General features: G+C 41.9%; 1 protein-coding gene across 1 annotated transcript in view; it reads right to left on the reverse strand.

Moving 5' to 3' along the window:
* LOC122542497 (sorbitol dehydrogenase-like) overlaps positions 1 to 25,358 on the reverse strand; it is a 48,364-nt gene that overhangs the window by 7,028 nt on the left and 15,978 nt on the right. The window contains exons 3-8 of the mRNA XM_043680284.1: positions 22,665 to 22,829; positions 21,786 to 21,945; positions 18,184 to 18,302; positions 17,946 to 18,011; positions 12,406 to 12,581; positions 10,550 to 10,671 (exon numbers count right to left, since the gene is read on the reverse strand). Of these exons, the coding sequence (XP_043536219.1) occupies positions 10,550 to 10,671; positions 12,406 to 12,581; positions 17,946 to 18,011; positions 18,184 to 18,302; positions 21,786 to 21,945; positions 22,665 to 22,829 (808 nt within the window). The remainder of the gene's footprint in view (positions 1 to 10,549; positions 10,672 to 12,405; positions 12,582 to 17,945; positions 18,012 to 18,183; positions 18,303 to 21,785; positions 21,946 to 22,664; positions 22,830 to 25,358) is intronic.

Here is a 25,358-nt window from a genome sequence, read left to right on the forward strand (position 1 = left end):
TAAGCCCTTCTTCAGGAATCATTCCTGAAGAAGGGCTTATGCCCGGTACGTCGATTCTCCTGTTCCTTGGATGCTGCCTGACCTGCTGCGCTTTTCCAGCAACACATTTTCAGTTCCAATTAAACCTGTTGGACTTTAACCTGGTGTTGTATGATTTTTAACTTTGTACACCCCAGGCCAACACTGGCATCTCCAAATCATGACTAAACACCATGGCATTTACAAATAGGAGCAAATTATTGCAGATCCTGGAATCTGTACTGATAACAAAAAATGTTGGAAATCACAGCAGGTCAGGCAACGTCCACCGAGAGGGAGCAAGCCAATATTTTGAGTCTAGATGACTCTTCATCTGAGCTCTAATAAACAGTCATCTAGACTTGAAACATTAAGCATGTTATTTAGAAAGTATTGACCAACACATTGCAAGAATGTTTGATTTGATTTATTACTGTCACATGCACCAAGGTACAGTGAAACATGGTCTCTTACGTGCTTTAGAGGCAGATCGTATGATACAAGTGCATCGGGGTAACAGCACAGAGTGCAGGATACAATGCATTCCTCATATCCTTTGAAACCCAACACCAGTCCTTCAGTTTATGTGCTGGCTTCTTCATTGTTCTCTCCAACTCGTACGCTTTGGTTTTTAATCATCCATGGGATGGGGGGAGGTGAAGTGAGGGTTGGGTGTGATCTCATTGCTGGGGCTGTGTGGGGTAGGGGGCAGCGTGGGTTATCAATGACAATAGGTTGGACATGCTAGGCATATTCCCACTGGAGATTAGAAGGATGAGAAGTGATCTAATTGAAATTTATAAGATCCTGAGGAGACTTGACAGGATATCTGCCCTCGTCGGAGTGACTAGAATTAGGGGATGTTGTTTAAAAATGAGCAATCTTCCAGTTAAGACTGAGGTAAGAATCAGGACCAATCAGAAGTTTTTGGCCTGCGGAACTCTCTTTCTGAGATAGTGAATGTTATTTGGTCTGACAGAGACATGTCATTGACTAACAAGGGAGTCAAAGGACTAGAGTCATAGAGTCATACAGTACATAAACACAGACCCTTCATGCCAAGCATAATCCAAACTAAACTAGCTCCACCAGCCTCTTCCTGACCCATATCTCTCCAAACCTTTCCTATTCATGTACTTATCCAAGTGTCTTTTAAACGTTGTAACTGTGCCCATATCCACCACTTCCTCAGGAAGTTCATTACTCATACGCACAACCCTGTGATGATGCTGCTCCTTTAACAGGATGATGTTGTACTTGATATTTTTTTCAGACAGGGTCATAAAGACACAGACTCCAAAACGCCTGCATTTGAAGGGTTTTAGGGCCAGTTTGATTATAGCTAACAGATACTGCCTCAGGCAACAGGCTTTCAAGTTAAAAAAAAGCTTGTACAATGAAAGGGAAGCGGCCATGTTTCCCAGCTCAGCTTTTCTCTGGTTTAGTCTGGCAATTAATTGAAAGCAGTCAGGCAGCTTTGAAGTTGCTGGATCCAAAAAAGCAGGTCCAAAAGCTGGACCCAAAAAAGCTGATCTCCTCTCTCTCTGATATCTCTCCTGTAAGACCCTGGGTTTGATTTTACTGTTTGTGCCAAGAGGTGTTTATGGGGATTGTTGCAAGAATTGGGAACAGCATTATTTAGTTGGTATAATCTGTTGGGTTTTGGACAGGTTAAGTTATTCAGTATTCTATTCTCTTTTGTTTCTCCTGGTGACTTTGTGACCTTATTACCACATAGTCCAGAAAAGTCCCAGTGTATGCATCCTGCAAAAGTTCAGTTGCCTGAGTTTCCACTGGCTTTTCAACCACTTTAGGCAGCACTCCTACCTGTGAACCAGTTATATCATTAGCAAGGACAAATTATATTCCTGGAGCTAAGAGTTTGTCCAGTGCTCTTACCATGACTTCTCTACTCTTCACTGGACACTCTAACCTTACTTTGTATCTTTGAGCGATTCTTCTCTCACTGTGAATTCCCATTACTAGTACCTTTTCTGACAATGGTCCTTCAGAGATACATATCTCCTCATCTTTCAACATCACAGGTTGAGAGGATCCTGTATCTCTTAAAATTGTAACCTCTTTATCTGCTGTTATCTACTTGCTCCTTAACTAACCTCCAACCAGCTTGTACATTCTGGTGCACCTTTCTAGCTTCCACTGTGCTTTCCGTTTCCTACACCTGGCTTTCCAATCATTTTCCTAACCCACCAACACTTCATGTGGCCTACTTTATTGCAGTGAAAACACCACAGCTTTTTAACTACTCTTTCCCCTTTAATGGTTTCCTTTTCACCCTGTGATGTTATTCTGCTGAGCTTCACCCAAGCTCTACCTTTCCCTTTCCACGTGAGGATTTCTCTTTTCTCCAATTTCTGTCCGTCAAGGGCAGAAATTGATTTTGGAAGCTAAACTTTGATTAATGGATCAACTCACAGTCATCAGTCATTTCAGCTGCTAACCTTGCCGTTTTAACTCTCTGCTCTTCCACATGAGTTCTCACTACTTCAGGAAGTGAACTTTTGAACTCCTCTAAAATAATTGTCTCTCTAACAGTGTTGTAGGTTTGCTCTATTTGTAAAACTCTCATCCATCTATCACAATTACTCTGTTTGAACCTTTCAAACTCAATGTAGGTTTGACCAGGGTCCCCCCCTTAGATTCCTGAAATGTTGTCTGTAGGCCTTCTAGCACAAGTTCATATGCACTTTCTTCACCTCCTCATACTCCCTTGGTACCTCCTCTGATAGTGATGCAAATACCTCACTAGCTCTACCTACAAGTTTTATTTGGATCAACAAACCCACATGATCACTGGTTATCGCATTTGTTTAGCCACCTTTTCAAATGCGATTAAAATGACTTCTACATCTTTCATTTCAACCATCTGTAGTTTGATAATATCCTTCTTATAATAGGGAGGAGGACAAGCAGGAAAGTCAGGTTAGGGCTTCCATCAGATCAGCCATCAAATGATGGAGCAGATTCAAGTCGCCGAATGGTCTATGCCTGATCCTAATTCGTGTGCGGACACCATTTGGAAACAAGCTTCTAATTGACCTCTGAAACGTGAGGCTATTTTCAGAGTGAGATTGAGTGGAGGGGCAGGGATTATAAAATAAGGGATCTAGCTCAACTCAAATTAATGGCCCATTAAATTCCTGGAGGAGCTGGTTAATGAGCCAATTGGGAAAACCAAACCATCTGGTGCACATTAACAGTTCACTGTCAGGGCCAGCGCAGGGAGTCATTCAGTGATGTGGCTTATGCACAAAATAGGGTGATTCAGCCTATCTTATGATTGACTGTCCAGCAACTTATATACACTATGATTCTTGGGCACTTGTACTGCAGTAGTAGTGACTATACCTCTTAACCAGGAGGCCTGGGTTCAAGTCCCATCTTCTACAGAGGTGTGTAATGACATCTCTGAACATGCTACATAGAAAATATCAATGCAGTGACACTGCTGACCTTCTAATCTCCAGTCTGCTCTACTCCACAACTTCTTTTAGAAGCCGTGTCACCATTGGAACCTGTCTTTGAGCACTGCAACCTGGAGATGGTTCCCATCTCGATCCAGTGACTGGCGCCAACGAGTGGATGTTGAACTTGGTGCCTGCCCAATCAACAACTTTCCATTTCACCCCATGTCAAAGGTCAGGAATCTGAGATGATCTAGGAATTAAATATTTCCATCTCAGGCCTGAATCAGCAGTTATCACTGTGATTTCCTTCTTTTGCAGTCCTTTCCCTTGCCTGCAGTGTATAAGATAGACAACGTTAGCCGAGTCACATGAGTACCTGCCGCATACATGATGGGCGGTGTCCTACGTGTGATGTGGTTTCCATGTCGACACTCTGGCACATCTTGCAGTGTCTGCCATGACAGGGTTGTATGGTGTTGTCCTGAAAGGCTGGCAGCTTGCTACGAACAATGATCTGTTTAATGTTTGGTGGTTGTTTAAAGGCTAGAAGTGCAGGTGTGGGGAAGGTCTTGGCGAGGTGCTCATCCTCATTGAGAATGTGTTGCAGGCTGTGAAGAACATGGTGTAGTTTTTCAGCTCCTGGGAAGTACTGGACAACAAAGGGTACCCTGTCGGTTGCAGCTTGTGTCTGTCTCGTGAGGAGGCCATTACAGTTTCTTGCTGTGAGGTGAAGTGCTGAGGTCCACATCCTTGATGGAGATGCATGTGTCCCAAGAATGAGACAGATACTAAAGAGTAGTCCATAGTGAGTTTGATGGTGGGATGAAACTCATTGATATCACTGTGAGGTTGTTTCAGTGACTCCTGGCCATGGGTCCAGAGGAAGAAAATGTTGTCAATATACCTGGTGTATAACACTGATTGGAGGTCCTGCATAGAGAAGAAGTCTTGTTCGAACCTGTGCATGAAAATGTTGGCATATTGAGGTGCATATTTAGTCCCCATGGCTGTTCTGTGTGTCTGAATGAAGAACTGGTTGTCAAAAGTGAAAAAGTTGTGATCAAGAATAAAGTGGATGGGTTGTAGGATGGTGCTTGAAGATTGGCAGTTATTGGTGTTGAGTAGTGAGGCTGTTGCCGCAATGCTGTCATCACGAGGGTTTGCTGGCATAGAGTGCTGAAACGTCCATTGTGATGAGGAATGTTCCTAATTCGACTGGTCCGTGGGTGCTGAGTTTTTGTAAGAAATCTGTAGTGTTGCAACAGAAGCTGGGGTTCCCCTGTACAATGGGTTTCAAGATGCCTTCGACATAGCCAGAGAGCTTTTCACACAGGGTCTGATTGCCTGATACGATAGGACGTCCTGGTGTGTTGGCTTTGTGTATCTTCAGAAGGCAGTAGAAGTTATCTACACGAGAAATACATGTGATGAGGGTGCATTGGAAGGACTGGATCCAAAGCCCTGATCAATGGGTTTAATTCACGAGTGTGCTCTTTGGTTGGATCAGCTGGTAGTTACCAGTAGTGTTCCTGGTTGTTCAGTTGTCGGTACACTTCCTTGCATTAGTCTGTTCTATTCTGAATGACGATAGCTCCGCCTTTATCTGCTGGTTTGATGACAATGTTGCAACTGGTTTTGAGAGTATGGGTGGCTTTGTGTTGTGATCGGGTGATGTTTTGCTCTACCTTGTGGGGACGGCTGATGAATCTGGCATTTATACATTTCCTGCTGGTTTAAGCGTACATGTCAAGCCCAGGGCAGCGGCCCTCTGGTGGGGTCCAAGTTGACTCCTTCTTTGGTCACTCCTCTACGGATCGCTGTGATGACTGTTCCAGTTCCTCAGTGGGCCCATTGGGATAACTGCTGGCAACTTGAAAGAATTCCCAGGGTCTCATTTGTCTGATTAATTCCTCCATGTTTGCTGCAAGACCCAAGGGGTCCATTTTGCTGGTGGGGCAGAAATTGAGACCCCTGCTAAGAACTTCAATCTCTTCCAGTTGAAGGGTGTGGTCCAATAAGTTGACCATCGACTTCCCCATGGTGATAACGTTTCCCACTGTGGTGCCAGGATGGGGCTTGGCTACTGCTGGTGGTGATGCCAAGTTTCTCCAGGTTCTTGTTCTTGGTCTGCATGTACGTGGTGTAGTTTTGTCACCTTGCCTGTTTGGCAATGTCCCGTTAATTGTACTGTTGTATGCTGAGTGCAGGCTGGGAGTGTGGACTCCATCTGAATTTCAAGGTTGTGGCACCTGCCGTGGAGTTGGTGCATGAGGTGATTGAGTTTGCGAGAGGTGCGATGACAAAGTCTCTCCATGTAATCTGTGTCGTAGGTTGACTTGAGTGGGTCTGTGATCCGTAATCCTTTTGGATCTTTCCTGCTTTCCTGCATTTCTGCAGAAACTTGATGTCCATGTCAATATGTGTGATCTTCCTGAATCTCCCAATCAGAGAACACTTCAGCGGTCAGGAACATGCGACTTCGGAACTTCGGGTGACCCTCCTCCAAGGTGGACTTCGGGACAGGCAACAAAGCAAAGTGGCCGAGCAAAGGCTGATAGCCAAGGTCGGTATCCATGGGGATGGCTTCAATCGGGATCTTGGGTTCATGTCACACTGCAGGTGACCCCACTGCACTACAAATACACACACACACATATAAGTTTATGAGGTGATTTTGTACTTGGCAGAATTGTATTTTGTTTTGCTCAAAAACTGCATGAATCCATGTAAGATTCTGTAAATCCCTTGGTGGGCGGCACGGTGGCACAGTGGTTAGCACTGCTGCCTCGCAGCGCCAGAGACCCGGGTTCAATTCCCGACTCAGGCGACTGACTGTGTGGAGTTTGCACGTTCTCCCCGTGTCTGTGTGGGTTTCCTCCGGGTGCTCCGGTTTCCTCCCACAGTCCAAAGATGTGCAGGTTAGGTGAATTGGCCATACTAAATTGCCCGTAGTGTTAGGTAAGGGGTAAATGTAGGAGTATGGGTGGGTTTCGCTTCGGCGGGTCGGTGTGGACTTGTTGGGCCGAAGGGCCTGTTTCCACACTGTAATCTAATCTAAAAAAAAAATCTAATCTTTTTTCGAAATAGAATCAGTCTGGACATTGGGGCACAGACAGCCTCACACAGGGCACCTTACACCTTCAATGCATTATTGGAGATGACATGGACCTACTGTTCAAGTTCACTTGAGACTGTAACTTTTTTAAAAAAGTTCTGGATTTTACAAATGAAAGAACTGAAACAACATGGTCATTCTAAAAGATGAGAGACTTAACGAACACTCCAGATCTTTTTCAATATATCATTTCAGTGGCATCACACTGTAAACTTTTGAGACAAATTCTATGACTTACAATCTTATACTCCACAACCACCTGGTGAAGGAGCAGCGCTCTGAAAGTTAGTGCTTTCAAATAAACCTGTTGGAATATAACCTGGTGTTGTGTGATTTTTAATTAAAATAACTATGTTGATTTTGAGTGAAAATGCCCTCCCATTAGAAGTAAAGACCAGACCACCCCTCTGGTTGTTCAAAGTACTTCCACAGAGTCTTTCACACCAGTCTGACACGGTTAATAATGTCTGAGCTTAACATTGAAAGAAATTTATCTGAGTCGTTGCACTTTCAACAGTGCAACCACTCTCTTGACACTACAATTGTGTATTACAGTAAATTTTGAGGAATTAGAACCTCAACCTTTGGACTGTGAAATAAAGGAGGTACCAAACTAAGCCATGCCTGACTCTTATCAAGGGAACCTGAATGGTACAATTAGAAGCCAGAAACATTGTGCAAATGACTGAATATAGGGGAACTTGTGAGTCTCCACAATGTCCATTGTCAGATAACAAAGTTCTGCAGGAGCAAAGGACCAATTCAAAGAGAAAGCTTCTCGAATAGAACATCCTTCATACATGCTCCCACATAAGTTCCTCCTTGTGTGCAAAGTAAAAACATTTTCAGCTTTCCTACTCATTGATATCTCAATGTCAGATTACTCAACAATAATATTTTAAAATCATTCCTGTGAAGTCAGACCTTAGTTGGAACTATTCCAAAAATAAATTCTTGAAGTAATGTTATGAAATCATGACTCTAGAAGAATGTCAGAGACTTATTGCAACAGTAGGACATATGGAATTTATCTCTAATATGCAAATAAATGATATAAGGCCCATCCCTTAAATAATCACCTCTTCTTATTTGTCTTATATGGCAGGGTGTATTGTACAGGATTGTTACAGAAAGCAGGAAACTACAGACCAGTTAGCACAAAGTCTCTCACAGACAAGATGTTAGTCTTTATTACTGAAGACAAAACAGGAAGGAATTGATAGGTTCAAGCCAATCAGGAAGAGTCATCAAGGTTTTGAGAAAGGGAAATGCTGTTTAACCAACCTATACCTTTGAAGAATTGATTTTTGGCCCAAAAAATGTCATCAATGTGTCTCTTTTTTTCAACAGATTAATTGATGATGATCATTCTGCTGTTGGTGGGAGATTGCTATGTGTAAATTAGCTGCCAAGTATCTGACATTGTCAAGTAAGACAAATGAATAAGTGATCACTCTTCACAAAGCACTTAGTGCGTTGGGCCATTCCGAGGTGGTAATAGGCACTATATAAATGCAACCTCTTTCTTTGCTAATCAAGAAAGATACAAGAGCTTCCATGGAACTGAATGGCCAGTACCTATTGAATTTCCATTGGGCTTACAGTAATGCCTGCTCTGATGTGATGGTCAGTGAACACAACCAGGAAAGCTGATTACAAACCCATATTTCTTTCAGAGAGCCAGCTCATTTTGAAGAACTTCCATCAGTGAAACCTGGATAGAAATTAGAACATGGAAGCAGGCGACAGTACTAACACTTGGTCTTTAGGGCAGCAAAGTCTGAGTAGAACCGGAGTGCTGTTAATGTGGATTTTGAAGTTTGAGAATGCCTCATTAGTTTGGGGAGTAATAGATGGTAATCTCTGCAACCAGTTGTTTTCAAAGATTGCTTTTGAAAAACTAGCATGCATTTTGGAGAATGGAAATACTACGTACCAAATTGCTATCTTTAATCTCTTGAAAGATATAATTATTTTAAAAATGAAGCCAACCACACTTAAGATGAATGTATATGCAAAAGTCATATGTTTCAACTTAATTCACCTCTGTGTTAACACATTTCCCTTTCCCCCAAACTCTGACTTGCTTGTCAACCCTATGTCGTGTCACCAAAACCTCCAGGATTGTCCTGGAGATGTTAAAGATGGATCTTCAGGACAATGCTGTAGGAGCCTTCAAGTAAAATCAAGGATGTCTTGAAAAATAACATTTAAAAAAATTATTTGAACAGGTTTGTTTGCTGGTTGTGAAAAAAATACTGCAAAGGACATAATGTGAGTCTCCTTACTTTCTATGTGTGTGTGTCTGGTCCATTCAGTTATTAGACCCTCCCGGTGCCTCAAATAAATGTAAATATAGTCTTGTGCAAGTTACAAGTGGCTTGGGTTTGTTGTTGGATAGAGTCAAACTCCAATGGTTGTTTGTTTCTTCATACCCTATTGTACAGAACCCAACTGCTTTAGTGACTATGCATGTACAATAGCAATATTTTTATGAATAAAGCATATTTTTGAAATTTAAAAGAAGTGTGAGGAACCCTGCAGGACTCTGTCCACTGAAGTTGGTGAATCTGAATCTGTGTCACTCTCAATGTTATTTTACACTGAATTTCACAGCATCTCCCAGTGTCTGCAGGCTACCATACATTCACTTTTGCACCAGTGAGAGACAGTTTCAAATACAGAGCAGCAGTAAAAAAGGTGAACAACTAATCACCACACCAAAGCTAAGTGGTGTGCAATAGGAATACTAAGCAGAATATTAACAGCTCTCCCAGGGGTGGGTTTGAAGGTTGTGGGGTGGAATTTAATCCAGTGGAATATTGCCATTTGGGAACACCATCACCTTCCAGCATGACCCTTATTAAGCCCCTGGCTAGAGGATTTGTGGTTGCCCTCCCCGTCCTGTCAATTGAGACCCTTAAATGGGCAATGATCTCTGTACTAGGAGTGTCAACCCAGATTATATACGCCAAGGTCTGTAGCCTCCTGATTCTGAGATAAGGAAGATACATGGACACCACAAGCTCCTTCAATCATGTTAAGTGTCAAGAGTAGTAGGATAAAGAAAATATTTAACTGAAATGAGCTTAAACTGAAACTTAGCATTCCATTGTGGCAAAACATTCTGGGTGATCTTTAAATGTCATACACCTGTGTCTCAAAGAGAGTCAAAGAATGGTTACAGAGTAGAAAGAGACCATTCGGTCCATCATGTCAATGTCAGCTCTCTCAAGGGCAACTCATGGAGTTCCACTCCACTCCTCTCTCACCCAATAGACCTGCAAATATTTTTCTTTTTGGTCAGTTGTCCAATCACCTTTTGAGAGTCACGATTGAAGCTGCCTCTACCACAGGATAAAAACAATGACTGCAGATGCTGGAAACCAGATTCTGGATTAGTGGTGCTAGAAAAGCACAGCAGTTCAGGCAGCATCCAAGGAGCAGTAAAATCAACGTTTCGGGCAAAAGCCCTTCGTCAGGAATATAGGCAGAGTGCCTGAAGGATAGAGAGATAAATGAGAGGAGGGTAGGGGTGGGTAGAACTGTCTCCAACAGACTCTCAGAGAGTGCATTCCAGATACTAAACACTCAGTGCCTAAAAGAGGAAACCCTCATGACACCGTAGCTTCGTTTTGCCAATCACCTTAAACCAATGTCCTCTGGTTCTCAATCATTCTGTCAGTGCAAATGTTTCTCCCTATCTGCTCTGTCATGTGTCCACTGATTTTGAAGGTGTTCACTTCATTTGAAAATGGTTGCAGATAACAGAGAAAACAAGAGCAGGAGCAGGCCATTTGGCCCTTCAAACCTGCTCCCCCATTTGATACATTCATGGCCAATTGTCCAACTCAGTCCCCTGTCCCTGCTTTCTCCCCATATGCTTTGATCACTTCAGCCCTGGTTTTCAAATCTTCACCTTTAATTCAGATTAAAAGCCAGGAGCAAGTTATTTTGTTTCTGGAGCCAGGAACGTGCTAGTACTTACGTGTTGCAGTATCGGAACATCCCACGGATATCAACCTCTCGAATGGCTGCATTCAGCAGGGGGACAGTGACCAAAGCTTCACCATGACCAACGAGGAGGAGAGTCCCACCAGAGCGAGTGGACTAAGGGAAATATTACACACATGAGCTAACAGGGAGGGAAAAGCCATGCTGCTTAGTTTGAAATTAATTTTCACAAAGACATGGAATGACAGATCGATGAAGCACCTCAAAAAATATGGTCAAAATAGCCAGAAAACATAAGTCACATTTTTAATACTTTACCAAACTTTAGACGTGATGGCCTAATGGCATTAATACCAGACTATTAATCCAGAGACCTAAGTTATGACCTGGGGACTCAAGCTGAAATCCCACTATAGCATATAGTGGAATTTCAATTCAATAAAAGTCTGAAATTAAGATTCTAATAATGATTCTAAGATTCAAACCATTGTCAACTATCGGAAAACTCATCTGGTTCCTTAATGGAAAAGGAAACTGCCATCCTATCCTGGTCTACCTGACATGTGACTCTAGACACACAGCAATGCATACTGTAGTTGTCTCTTAACTGCCCTGTGGGCAATTAGAGATGGGCGATAAATGCTGACCCCAGTCTGTGATGCCCTCATCCTGTGAAAGAATAAAAAGAATTCACAGCTGGTGATCAAGGATCCCATACCGTTAGGCAATCAAGGGGCAAAAATTCAAGATGGTCATGAATAAATCCAATTGGGGAATAATTGGAAATGTATTTATTCAGCGAGTAGTTGGAATTTGGAACTCACTACCACTGACAGGAGTTGGTGCAAACAGTCAAAGTGCTTTCCAAAGAAAATTAGATGAGTATTCGAACAGGAAGATAACCTGACAAGCAGATGGAATGGGCGGATGTTTGTGAGCAGCACAGCATAATGGGACAAATAGCCTGTTCCCGTCTTGTACTTTATACTCTATGTAATAAATCACCTATTGGTTGAAAGATGATTTATTACATAGAGTACAAAATACAAGGCAGAAACAGGCCATTCATTCCATTAGATAGGAAATCATAGAAGAGTGAAAAGAGTTAGATTTGAAAATGCTAACTGTTTCTCTCTCCACAAATGCTGCCAGACCTGCTGAGACTTTCCAGCACTTGCTGTTTCATTTCATTTATTTCTTCGGTATTTGGCTCCTTCTTCAAATGGTTGGCCTGGTCATCACGCGGTGTTAGGATCCCATGCTGAGAGGGTGGTTAAGAAGGTGTTTAGTTTGTGTAACCTTCATTGCTCAGACCTTTGAGTATAAGAGTTGGGATATCATATTGAGGTTGTACAGGACACTGGTGACGCCCTTTCAGGAGTACTGTGTCCTGTTCTGGTCGCTCAATTATAGGAAGGATATTGTTAAGGTGGAGACGGTTCAGAAGAGATTTACCAGGATGTTGCCGGATATGGAACATTTGAGTTACAAAGAAAGGCTGGGACTTTTCCACTGAAGTGTTGGAGGTTGAGAAGTGACCTGATAGAAGTTTATAAAATCATGAGGGGTATAGATAAGGTTAATGGTAGGTGTCTTTTCCCTAGGATGGAGGATTTCAAGACTAGGGAGTACATTTTTAAGTGAGAGGAGAGAGATTTTAAAAAGACTCGAGATGCAATTTTTTTACGCAGAGGCTGGTTTGCTTGAGTACATGAATAGGAAGGTTTGGAAGGATATGAGCCAGGAACAGGCAGGTGGGACTAGTTTAGTTTGGGATTATGTTCGGCATGGACTGGTTGGTCCAAAGGCTCTGTTTCCGTGCTGTCTGAGTCTATGACTCAGTAACTCGATGGTGATAATACAAGGATGTTGATTTAATGCAGTACTTACATAGACTCCGGCATGGACACAGAACTCAGCACCGGTGCATTCGATTGTTGTATCTGGCATGCATCCAAGAGCTTCCTCCACTTTCTGGGCAAGATCCTTGGGCGTCTCCTTTGCCACCACTATGGTAAAATCAGCACCCACCTCCTTCGCCTTCTCCAGACGTGTACTTGATAAATCTAAGGAAACAAACTCATCTTTGTTCGCCAGCACAAGAACACCTTCAGATGCCCCGGGTCAACAGTGAATAAAAATAGCTATGCTTCATCACTGATATGTATCGAAATTGGTAAAGGTTATTATATCAGAACGATGGAACTATACTCTCTCACTGGTTTCTCCATTTGCAATGGCTTTTGCTGCTATCAATGGTGCCCTCCATTCACTCTACACTTTCACTCACTCTCCCCATTCTCACTGACTCTCTTCAGTTTTACTGACTCCTCTGTCTCACCTGAAACAAAATGTGGAAAACAGCATGATCTTTGTGCTGCGAAGCAGTTTGATATTTTCTTACCAACAGCTGGGGAAAAGAAACAAACTATACAAAATGGAAACCGATTGAAAATCAAAATAAAAGAGCTCTGCGGAAAAGGTGAGAGCGATAAGCTGAGCAAGATGCTAAAGTGGTCAAATAAACATCGCAAAGGAATAGGAAGGAAGTTTTGTTTTCTATTTTGGGGAAGCAAACATCGAAATTTGGAATTTGGGTGCAGCCAACATGTTAAATCTGAAAATTCACTCTTTCTGCTAATGTCAAGTTACATTCAGATTCCCTGTGGATCTCAATAGCATCATCCAACTGCCAAATGGGAACAAGTGAGAGTAAAATAATCTAGATCCAGAGGAAGCATTGCACTCACATTGACAAGAAAATTAGTTTCAACAAATTCAGTCATCACACACATCAGGGGCTCCCTATCCAGGAATACCCAGGCTCAGACCTAACCATGGAAGAGAGCGTGGCAGTTGGATCAAACAACCTGCGCCGTAAACTCTGTTTATAGCTACTTCGGTCAGGCCCATCAGGGCCTACAAGTAAGGCCACTCAATTGTCCTGACTCCACCTCCCCCTAACCCAATGAGCAAAAGCACAGATAAACCAGTAAGAAGCAGTCCCTTCAAAAGTATGCTCAGCATTTATATGGAACATGATTAAACTCTATAACTATTTGAATTGAGCTGTTTAAGACAGTTTATTACACAGCAGGTAGGACTTTAAATCAGAAGTAAGGACACGACCACTGTGCCCTTCTTTATTGATATTTTCCCATCAACCTGCTCAGAGATGTTATGGCACAGGTAGGAGTTGGATCCAGCCTCCTGGCTCAGAGGCAGGGACACTATCACTGCACCATAAGAGCCCAGCTCTTTATCATTTTAATCAATTTGGTCAGATGTGGCCGGATATTAATCCTTTCTGGCTCAAAGGTAAAGTACCCAACACTTTAAAAAAATATTTTCCCATAATCAACCTGCTCAGAAGTGTTACTATACAGCTTTGGAGTAGATTAGATCATTTACAGTGTGGAAACAGGCCCTTCAGCCCAACAAGTCTACACCGACCCTCCGAGCAACCCACCCAGATCCATTCCCCTACATTTACCCCTTCACCTAACACTATGGGCAATTTAGTACAGCCAATTCACCTAACCTGCAGGAGGTAGGGACACAACCATTGTGCTACAAAACCTTTTGAACTCTCTTTTGAGCAATCACAACAAATTAATTGAAGAACAAAGAACAATACAGTACAGGAACAGGCCCTTTGGCCCTCCAAATCTGTGCCGACACATTTTGCCCTTCCATACTAAAACTGCCTTCACTTACAGGATCTGAATCCTTCTATTCCCTTCCTGTTCATGTATTCGTCCAGGTGTTTCTTGAATGCTGCTGTTGTGTCTGCTTTCACCACCACCTCTGGCAACGAGTTTCAGACACAATTACAATAAGTGATATTTAGCAACATCTTAAAGGGACGCTGTAAATATAAAGCAATTATAAAAGAAAATCTAAAATTAAAATAAAACTTTCACTGGGATGATGTCAGTTTTTCTTCTAATACCATGTACTTGGATATCCTTCACCTTAGGTTAAACATAGAATATGAGGGAGGCAAATTTCAGGAAACTTTGTTACTTGTGGGCTGTGTCAGTATTGTTGGAGATAGAGGGCAAAAGATGTATTCAGTCAAAACAATGATTAATAAACCTGTAATAGATCATGGAGATTTGTGAGTATTGTATGATAGGTGCACCTCACTGACAGCCATAATCATTTAGCCCCTGCAATTGATTTGTGTCTCAGTTACATGCATTGCTCGGGGTAGACATACAGAAAGTTCAAGGCCACACCGTAAAAGGGAAGTGGGTAATTGTTGCTATGAAGAGCTATTATGATGCCACAGAATGAGTTCATGATTTTTGAATCAAAATCTGGAAATGGGGTTGACTGACAGACCCATTCATGCAGATTTGCTTTGTCTAACAGAGATGCATTGTTTTTGGCAGAAAGATGTTCTTTTTCTTCTATTGTCTGCTTGAAAGCAGCCCTGACATTTAGCGCCATGATCTCCAACACGGGTTGGGGTAAGGAGGCAGGCCTGACATTCAGTGCCATGATCTCCACCACAGGTTGGGGTAAGGAGGCAGGCCTGACATTCAATGCCATGATCTCCACTATAGGTTGGGGTAAGGAGGCAGGCCTGACATTCAGTGCCATGATCTCCACTACAGGTTGGGGTAAGGAGGCAGGCCTGACATTCAGTGCCATGATCTCCACCACGGGTTGGGGTAAGGAGGCACATCCTGAATGTACCCTCAGCTGGGATGGAAGCTGAACCCCATGCAGTTGTGACCAATCTGATCCACACTGGCTGTCTAGGCAACTGCGCCAACCACACATCCACCAACCCCGTTAGGATGCTGAGCTGCTATAGTGACAGACACTTTAACAAGTATGCTGTAGTTTGGAGCATATCAGTAATAAAGGATCCAACATTTTTCCATGACACTGTTGGCCAGGACAGTCTCCTGCTCTTACTACCTGCAGCATGTGTTGGATCATTTACAGATTAACACTTAACCTGTTTGGCTGCGTAACGAACACACCTTCCAGGAAGGCTTTGGAAAAAATAATTTACAAGGGTATGATGGAAAGCAGAAGACTGGCACTGGAGAACGGTGCTCATTTGAAATGCCAGTGTAGATACGATGGGCCAAGTGGGCTTCCCCTGCACCCATCACATCTCTGTGATTCATGGGCTGTAAATTCCTACAGTAGGACTTGAACCCAGTGCTTCTGGCTCAGAGGTAGGGGCACTACTCTTGTGCCCCTTTATAAACACGTTAACACTTTTTTAAAAAAAATCTTTAATGGCATGTGGGTATCGCTAGCTAGGTCAACATTTATTGCCCATCCCTAATTGCCCAGACAGAATTAAGAGACAACCACATTGCTAAGGGTCTGGAGTCACATGTCTGCCAGATTGGTAAATATGGCAGTTTCCTTATTGAATGAGATGTGGTTTTACAACAATCAACAATAACCTCATGGTCATCAATTAGACTCTCAATTCCAGAATTTTGTTGAATTCAAATTCTACCATCTATCATGGCAGTATTTGAACCCGGGTCCTGAGAACATTACTTGGATCTTTGGATTAATAGTCTAGCGACAATACCATGAAGCCATACCTCCCAAATGAAAGAATGGTTGAGGATAGAAGACCATAATAACAATTAATTTACAAGTTGAAAATTAAACCTGTCCATCCCGACACAGCAACACTATAATGTAATACAGTCATTCGCCACTCTGGAAAAACAGTCTCAAATTTCGAAACAAGTCGAATTCAAGTCCACATAAAGCTCAGAATAGTCAACAAGTGAAGAGAGCTGGAGTTTGTTTTTCACCGCTTTTCACTGACTCCCATGGATTGTAAATGATCCTGATCCTTTTCTCAATCTAAATGAGGGCTCGGTTACCAGGTTCATCAAGGTGCTACAGATCAATGACCAAACGTAATTCCATGAGGCTGCTGTTCTAGATTCAGACTGAAGAAAGCAGAGGGATATGGAAACCTTCCCCTGAAAAAATTCGATCTGAGTCCAAGTTGTGACAGAAACAGACTCAAAACAAGGCCTCACACCTAATATGCATTGTCTGACCTGAGATGTTACCTATATTCTGATAAAATCTGAAGTTATCTTGGGGCAGTGACTTCAAAGAAGTTCTGGGATTTACATATTAATCAATCAAAACCTGCATCTCCATTCTTACTGATAAAAGTATTAATAGCCATCTAGGTTTCTTCAATATATTCGCAGACCCTGTATGACCCTGATTCATGCCACAAGCACTCTCTTGGTTAGTACTACCACCTACTGGGGTGTGGTGCCTCGAAAGATATTGAGTGACTATGCGAGGTCTGGGAGCAAGAGTTGGAATGGTAGATCCCCTCAGAGACATGGGAGGACATTTTGGAGAACGCGAGAACAATCTCAATCTGTAACAAGACACACACCATGCAGTTGAAAGTTCTTCATAGGGTTAATTTGGCTCCAGATCACCTTGTGAAATTTAAAAAGGGAACATCTCCAATGTGCACCAAATGTAAAATAAGCATAGGTACCCTCACTGAATGTTTATGGACATGCCACAAGCTTTGTAGATACTGGTGTGCTGTGGCAGGAGTAATAGAGAGGGTCCTGGGGACCGAAGATAAGGCAGTCCCGGTCTCTCTTGGGCTTGCCGAATTTATCTTCCTTAAATGCACATGGGAAAAATCTATTTAACATTCTCACTTAATGTGCAAGGAAGAACATTCTGATGAGCTGGGTGACTGAGAACTCTCCAGGTCTGTTAGGGTGGCATGAATTAATTATGGAACACATCCCTTTAGATTTCCTCACAAACATGGTGCACCATAAAATGGAACTTTTGTATAAGACATGGCAGCCCTTTTTGAATTACCTGGAAGCAGATTTGTCTGCCATTTTAAATAGGACTTTTGTTTAGCCATGATGATTAGGTTTAGTGAGCCTTGTGCCCTGAGAGGAAGAATCGTAAATATATACAGGTATAATAATTAATGGTCCCAAAGATTGGGAGCTTCGGTATGGTTGCGCTGAGTGGCATTATTTATTTACTTACTTATTGATTTGTAGTTTTGATTTGTTTTGGAGAGTAGGGTAGTAGTTTGTTCATTGTAATGGTCGTTATAATTTTAGATTGTTACATTTTTGTAATTTCATAATTTTGTAAAGAAAAACTTTCTCAACAAAAGTATTTTTTAAAAAAGCTGTATGACCCTTTGATCTTCTACTTATAAATTCTGTGTCCGATGTATTCTGTCTCTCTAGCTGCCTGAGGAAGGAGTGAGGCTCAGAAAGCTTGTGGTTTCAAATAAACCTGTTGGACTATAACCTGGTGTTGTGTGATTTTTGACTTTTTCCACCCCAATCCGACACCAGCACCTCCACATTATGAAAAATACTGGCAGTAAAGTCAAGTGAGATGAGAAAGATGAAACTGAGTCTTACCGCAGACCACTACCTGAGCCGCACCCATCGCTTTGGCAACCAGCAGATTGAGAAGTCCAATGGGCCCTGTATAATTAAGTAGGGATGCAGGTCAGTCTTGACATGGCGACTGTTTTCACACTGCCTTGAGTGACAACGCTTGGCCGCACGATAACTGCTTACCACCAAAGCTACCGAATCACAGATGACTCAACCCTTTCTCACTGCCACAAATGACATTCAAGCAATTGATGCTTACCTGCTCCACAGATCAGGATCTTGCTGCCTAGTTTCACTCGGCCTCGATGACAGGCATGAATTGCCACTGAGAGAGGCTCGATGAAAGCACCTTCTTCAGAACTCACACACTCAGGAAGCCTGAAACAGAGAAACAACTTGGATCACATGCATTACACCCTTCTTTCGATAAACTGAGTCTATGCCTTTAACTGCTTGCATTTACCATGAGAATCCAAAATTAGAGATGCCTCGAGTTACAGGGTAAGGGGCCAGTCACTTTGGACTGAGGTGGGGAGAAATGTCTTCACTCAGCTGTTTGGAATTCCTTATTCCAGAGAGTTGGGATACTCAGTCATTGAGGATATTCCAGACTCTTGGATTTCAAAGAGAATCAAGGGATTTAAGGATAGAGGAGGAAGTTGAGGTACAAGATCAGCAATGATTGTACTGAATGGTAGGATTGTTGAACCTGTCAGCATAGGTGCGGAAGTTAACTTTAAACTCAACTAACTCTGAAGTAAGTAATCTTGAATACGGCAACTGTTGTATTGTAACATTGTCACGATGATGGTGCACACATCTGGATCACAAACAGAATTATTTAATTTGTTTTTGAGATTAATTCAATGATTGCGTGGAAGGTCTGTGGGGACTTTCTCAGCCTTGAAGGAAGTCATGGAATGTCATACCCAAAGGGTGTCAAGGAAACTTCCAAGGGAAGGATTTAAGAGGAGAAAGATACTCCAAACTGAACTGTAATCTCCTGTGAGTTATCTCAGACTGTCAACATGATGGGAGTAAATACAGCAGTCTGGTCAAGAGCATGTTTATGTTTTCATCTTTCAGGAACACATAAGATTGGGGGTTAAAAGCCATTTTGAACTCTGATCTGAGTGTGCCTGTGTTTGAAGGTATGTGATGTGATCGCCATAGCTGAGAAAACCCCGTAGTCATCCCTGCATTGTAGGCAAAAAGGAAGTTTATCTATCTCTTTGATGGAAGCCAGAAAATAAGTCAAAACAAATTTGAAATAAAACAGGACTGTTTATCTTTCAGCTGATCTGCAAATTCAAGCATCTTGAAATCAGTTCTCAACTTAACCTTAGTGCTAGCAGTATCACCAAACAGAATGGCCACAACACCTCTACATCTGTTCTTCAAGGAACTCAGAGACTGATCCATATATCTTTTCTAACTTTCATCTTGTTTTGAACTCATCTGTCATTTTGAATCTGTGTGTACATGGGATGAAGTATCATTGCTTCTTGCGTTCAGTACCTCATTTTTTTCACTCATTCATAAAACCCTGGTCAAATTGGCTCCTTTTAAAACATAAATTTATTTGTCTGAAAGGCATCCATGAGGGAAGGGGTTCTTTCAAAATTAACTTTGTTTCAACCAACTGAGGGGCAGGTGAATAAAGAAGCAGAGCCAGTTCACTTGGGAGCGTGACAATTTGGGGTATCCCAGTGGCTCTGTAATAAACTGGAGAACATCACCCAGGGACTGGTTGTAAAGAATATAAAGAGTTAAGTCCGACTGTGTGATACATTAATGATACATCACCATAGGAAATCAGATAGCGTCACATGGATTTTCTCCCACTTGCAGCCTTTTGACAAGATGAAGGCACAATAAGATATTTCTTAAATAAACAGTCTCCTTACCTTAGTAGAATCTGTAAATATTCTTTAGCAGCACAATAAGACCTGGAATATTACAATAATGTGGAACACATTGCTAGAGAAAGGCAAGTAGTTTAAATGTAGTTAATGGAAAGCTAAATGAATACATAGGGGTGTGACGATGATGTGCTTTTGGGAAGTTATTTTGTCCTTTTTTTTAAGAGAGGTTGTAAGGCAGAGGTACAGAGCAGTCTGGGGCAATGTAAACAACTTGGGAAGCCTTAGGTTTATCTTTTTGCAGCCTGAATGGATGTGGCCAGCTCTCTAAAATTAGGATTCTAGATTTTGGTTTGTTCAGTAACATCAGAAGCCTTTGGGGTCTCATCAGAGTTGGAAACTTCAGTGAATGTCTCCTGGCTACTACTCTGTCTGAATTTTCTCTAGATGCTTTTTTCTTCCGGGATGTGAGAACTACATATGAGAATCTGTGTCTGAATTTTCCTTTTTGCCAAGGGGTGTGTTTATGGCAATGTTACTGTATTGGCACAGCTCATTAGTCATAGTTATTGCACCAATAATTCTGTTAAGTTTCCCAATAGAGTTAATTCGAAATTCTTCTTCCTTTGGTTGTATTTTAACTTGAGTGTTTAAACAGATTGTGTTTTATTATAATTTGTGCTTAACATTGAGTTGCTTCAGTCACATTGCATTTGGAACAGTCACGTTACATTCTTCTTTGAAATAAGAAAAAGTTAGGGTCTCAGCTGCCTTCTTAAAATATATTGAGGGGTTCTGGTCTGGTCCATAGCATGGGAGAATGAAATACTCTGATGGAGTGAAATGAAGTAGATTAGGAGGGGGTCCATCAGAAATACAAACACCACCACTGGCCTATAAAAAAGCAAACACTATGTTTGCTGATTCCAAGGAGCTTGCCTGTTATTAATAGCATCTCACAAATATAGTTGCAAATATCAATTAATAATAATATTTTAATGGAGCTGTGTATAGGGTCACAGACTAAACCTAAGGAAACTCAAACATATAAATAGCAAGTGAGCTACACCAATCAATGTTTCATCCGGAGGCTCACTGAAGATGTTACCCAGTATGATGACGAAACATCTGAAATCGAACCTTCCAGCTCAGCAAGCAAGCCTACATCCAGAACCTCAACCTGAGCTACAAATCTTCTCAAAACTCACTAAGAAATAAAGTGTAAAGAAAAGGAGAACTGTTATTTTCCAAAATCTAGCTTAATACTGTCGGAAATAACTGGCAATGCTTTGGTTAAAATAATAAATTAATGGTGGCCAATAAATCAGTGTAGTGTGAAAATATTCTACATAAGTTCATGTAAATAAAGTGTAAAACAAAGTAAAACTTTACTCAATATTCAATAACCATCTCTTGTTAATGCAGTGCTTTGGAGTCAGCAAACAGATCCAAAAAAAAAAATTTGTGGATGCTGGAAATCTGAAATAAAAGCAGAGAATTCTGGAGAAACTCAGCAAGTCTTACAACATTTGTGGAGAAAGAAACAGAGTCAACACTTCAAGTCACAGCTTTTGAAAAGACATATCAGCTTCAAAACATTACCTTTGTTGTTCATTGAACAAAAAACTGAAAGAACTGTGGATAATGGAAATCAGAAACAAAAACAGAAATTACTGGAAAAACGCAGCAGGTCTGGCAGCATCTGTTGAGAGAAATCAAAGTTAATGCTTCGGGTCCAGTGACCCTTCTTTAGAACCGGCAATTTCTATCCTTGTACCTCTGTTCCTCTCTCTGCAGATGCTGCTGACCTGCTGAGTTTCTCCAGCAATCTTTTATTTCAGGTTTCCATCATCTGCATTGTTTTGATTTATTCAAGAGAGGATTACAAGTTGTTTGCTGCCCTCAACTGAGCTTTTCCTTAAAAACATCCAGATGAGGAAACCATCCAACTGGTGACAATGACCAGGCATCATCAAATCACATGTCACACAGTACTTACTTGAAGCAGTAGTTGGCATTGTGGGCATAGTATTGGGACAAGTGCCCGTCGTAGGGTGGAGTAGCACAGCAGAACATTTTCGGAGACAGATTGTAGCGTCCTGATTTACAGAAGTCATCATTTAATAATGGATAAGCAGGTTCAATGGCAACTCTGTCACCTGAAAGAAAGGAGGTCGTGGACATTCTTGACTGAAGTCTTTAGTGTCTGGGCAAGTACTAGAGGGTAATGGCTTCCTTGAATCCTTTCCTCAATAAAAGCTGCCCATCTCTGTCTTAAATTCCCAATCACCATTCAGATAACATAACTAAACTCCAGATTTCTGCTGCCCTCTACGTGACAAAGAGCTTTCAGAATGAGCTCCTGAATGGAACGGGCTTGTGATAATCTTGTATTTCTGCCTCCTTTTTCTGAATCTCCCCCCACCAGACATTTTCCATCAACCCGAATAAGTTTTCCAGCAACCTGAATGGCATTTTAGTCACCAGCAAATTCTTTTGATGTCCTCCTCCCTAGTTCCTTCCATACATAACGAGAAAATGATCTGCATGGATGAGGATTACGACCATTTGTACCTCAAGCTAAAGTTTAATAGAAGTTTAATTTTTTCAAAGTTTACCTGCGGTGATTAGAACCAGTGGGATCTCATTGACAATAAGATTCTTGATTGGGGTTGTTAATCTGGGCCAATCAGGGAGCCCTGACTGACAGAGATAAACAAGGGATTCAGAGAGTCTCCTCATGTTAAGGTATGGCTCTGAACTGGCTGATCAGAGCCCACTACAAACTATACGGAAATAAAAGGTGACTTGGTGATGGGATACCTGCCTCTGTGCAGTTATTTCATTAACTTTCTCCGAGTTTTAGATAGACACTGACCTGTTTTGAGATGTTGTACGCCTGATCCCACTTTAACCACAGTCCCCGAGCCTTCATGTCCCAGGACCATGGGCTTTTTTATGACGGCATCTCCTAGTTTTCCTTGTTGCCAGTAATGGACGTCTGTGGCACAGATGCCAACTGCATTCATCTTCAGGAGCACCTCTGAACATACAGCATAGAAGGTTGATGAGGGACTGGCAAATGTACTCTTTGGTAAAAATACAGCTTTAATATTTTGATAAATATTAGCATCCTTCAATGTTCGATTGAACTAGTGTTACTTCTGTCTTCACAAATCAGATTACCAGCTCACCTGAAACCCAACAGAAATATGGAACAGATGAAGTTATGAGAACTAGCAATCTGTCTCAAGATATCTTACACCACATCGAGTCATCTGCTTGGATTACCCATTTCATTGACTTTCCAATGAGGTTACAACTCTGGTCTCCCTGCTATAGGAAAGATGCTGTGAATCTTGAAAGGGTTCAGAAAAGATCTACAAGGATGCTGCCAGGTTTGGACCTATAGGGAGAGATTGAATAGGCTAGGACTTTTTTTCCCTGGGGCGTTGGAGGGTGAAGAATGATCTTATAGAGGTTTATAAAATCATGAATAGGGTGAATAGCCAAGGTTTTTTCCCCAGGGTAGGAGAGTCTAAAGCTAGAGGGCATAAGTTTAAGATGAGCGGGGAAAGATTTAAAAGGGAACTACAGACCAACGTTTTCACGGAGAGGGTGGTGCATGTACAGAACGAGCTGTCAGGGGAAGTGGTGGAGACTGGTTCAATTACAACATTTAAAAGACATCTGAATAGGTATATAAATAGGAAGGGTTTAGAGGGATATGATCCAAATGCTGGGAAATGGGGCTAGATTTATTTAGAATATCTGTTCGGCATGGGCATGTTGGACCCAAGGATCTGTTTCCATGTTGTACATCTCTATGCCTCTAAACTTATTCCAAAAACAATCACTGGCACATGTAAAGGGCCTCTACTGCAGTAAATCATCCTAAGGCCCATTATGGGCATGTCATGGGCAGTATTGCCCTTCTCAAAGGATTACAGGCAGACAATAAATGCTTAAATCAAGTTCCACTTTTGGACGTATGTGCAAAAATCGAGGTCGATCCTCTACTGCAGTACTGAGGGCAGGCAGCATTGTTGGTGCACTAGGCTTTGGATGATATGCTAAATGAAGGGCAGATGCTAAAGATCCTATGGCATTAATTCAGCAAAGATTGTCTCCGTTATCTGTCAGTCCACATTGGAAAAACAGATTATTCCCACAAGACCAGAAATTGCTGGAAATACCCAGTAGGTCTGGCAGCATTTGTGGAGAGAGCGCAGAAATTAACATTTCGGGTCTGGTGACCCTAGTTCAGAACTGGGCCTGAAATGTTAAACGCTGCTCTCTCTTCACAGATGCTGCCAGACCTGCTCAGTTTCTCGAGAATAATTTCTGTTTTTGTTTCTGATTTTCAGCATCCGCAGTTCTTTTTTTTAGCCCCCGCCATGATCTTCTTGTTGTTTGTGGGAGCTTGGTGTGCATTTTCTGCATTTTCGACATTACAACAATGGCCTCATTTCAGAAGTACTCCCATTGGCTACAAAGCGCTTTCAGGTGGCCTGGGGTGGTGAAAAACGCTATTGCAATGAAAAACATCAAACCTTGATGAACAGAGCACAAATTTGTGTGGGACAAGGCTGTAGATGTCAGTGAAGATTAAAGTGGTGCTGGAATAGCACAGCAGGTCAGGCAGCATGAGCATTCCTGATGGAGGGCTCCTGCTCAAAACATCGATTCTCCTGCTCCTCAGATGCTGCCTGACCTACTGTGCTTTTCCAGCACCACTCTAATCTTGACTCTATCTCCAGCATCTACAATCCTCAGTTTCACCTTGTAGATGTCAGTGAGTCCACACACTGTTTGTCAAGAGAATGACAACATTTTTTGTACTTGAATGCAATCTGCAATGAATATTAATACCCCACAAGGTAATCCAACACCAGCTCAGGATTGCTCATATCTCCTGAGAGATCTGTTGAGGAGATGAGTTGCTTTCATCATTCATCAACTTGCATGAGCACTGGTTTAATTGAGGAAGGATTTTTAATACCTGTGTGTACTTTTATAAATTGAAGTTTCCACAATCTTCCCATACAATTTCACCCATACAATGCCCCATGTCTCTAACTCTAGCTTCAGGAAATATTACCCAAATCTGTGTCACAATAACAGGAGTGTTATGGAACTATATTCTATTCTTCCAAGTACTGGCACAGAATATTACAAGCCCAATCATTATAAACATTCCAACTTGCTGCAACTTTAAATATGAAGGATGTTGATAGAGTTTATTAAGAGAAGGTGTTGGTAGCAGCTAAAGGACAACGAATTAAGGCAATTAGTGAAAGGGCAGTAGGGAAGATAAGGTGAACTATGGTGGGAGGTTTGCTAGTGCTTTTGGGGGGGGTTTAAACTAACTCTGCAGGGGCATGGGAACCCAGACTGTAGCTTTAGGGTGCAGGACCTGGAGTGTAGGGAGGTTAGGAACATGGCATCAATCTCAAAGGAGGGTGCCTGTAAACAGGAAAGTGGCTTGAAGTGTGTATACTTCAATGCAAGAAGTATACGAAATAAGGTAGGTGAACTTGCAGCGTGGGTTGATACCTGGGACTTCGATGTT

This window comes from Chiloscyllium plagiosum, chromosome 40 (genome assembly GCF_004010195.1).
Source record: "Chiloscyllium plagiosum isolate BGI_BamShark_2017 chromosome 40, ASM401019v2, whole genome shotgun sequence".
Lineage (NCBI taxonomy): Eukaryota > Metazoa > Chordata > Chondrichthyes > Orectolobiformes > Hemiscylliidae > Chiloscyllium > Chiloscyllium plagiosum.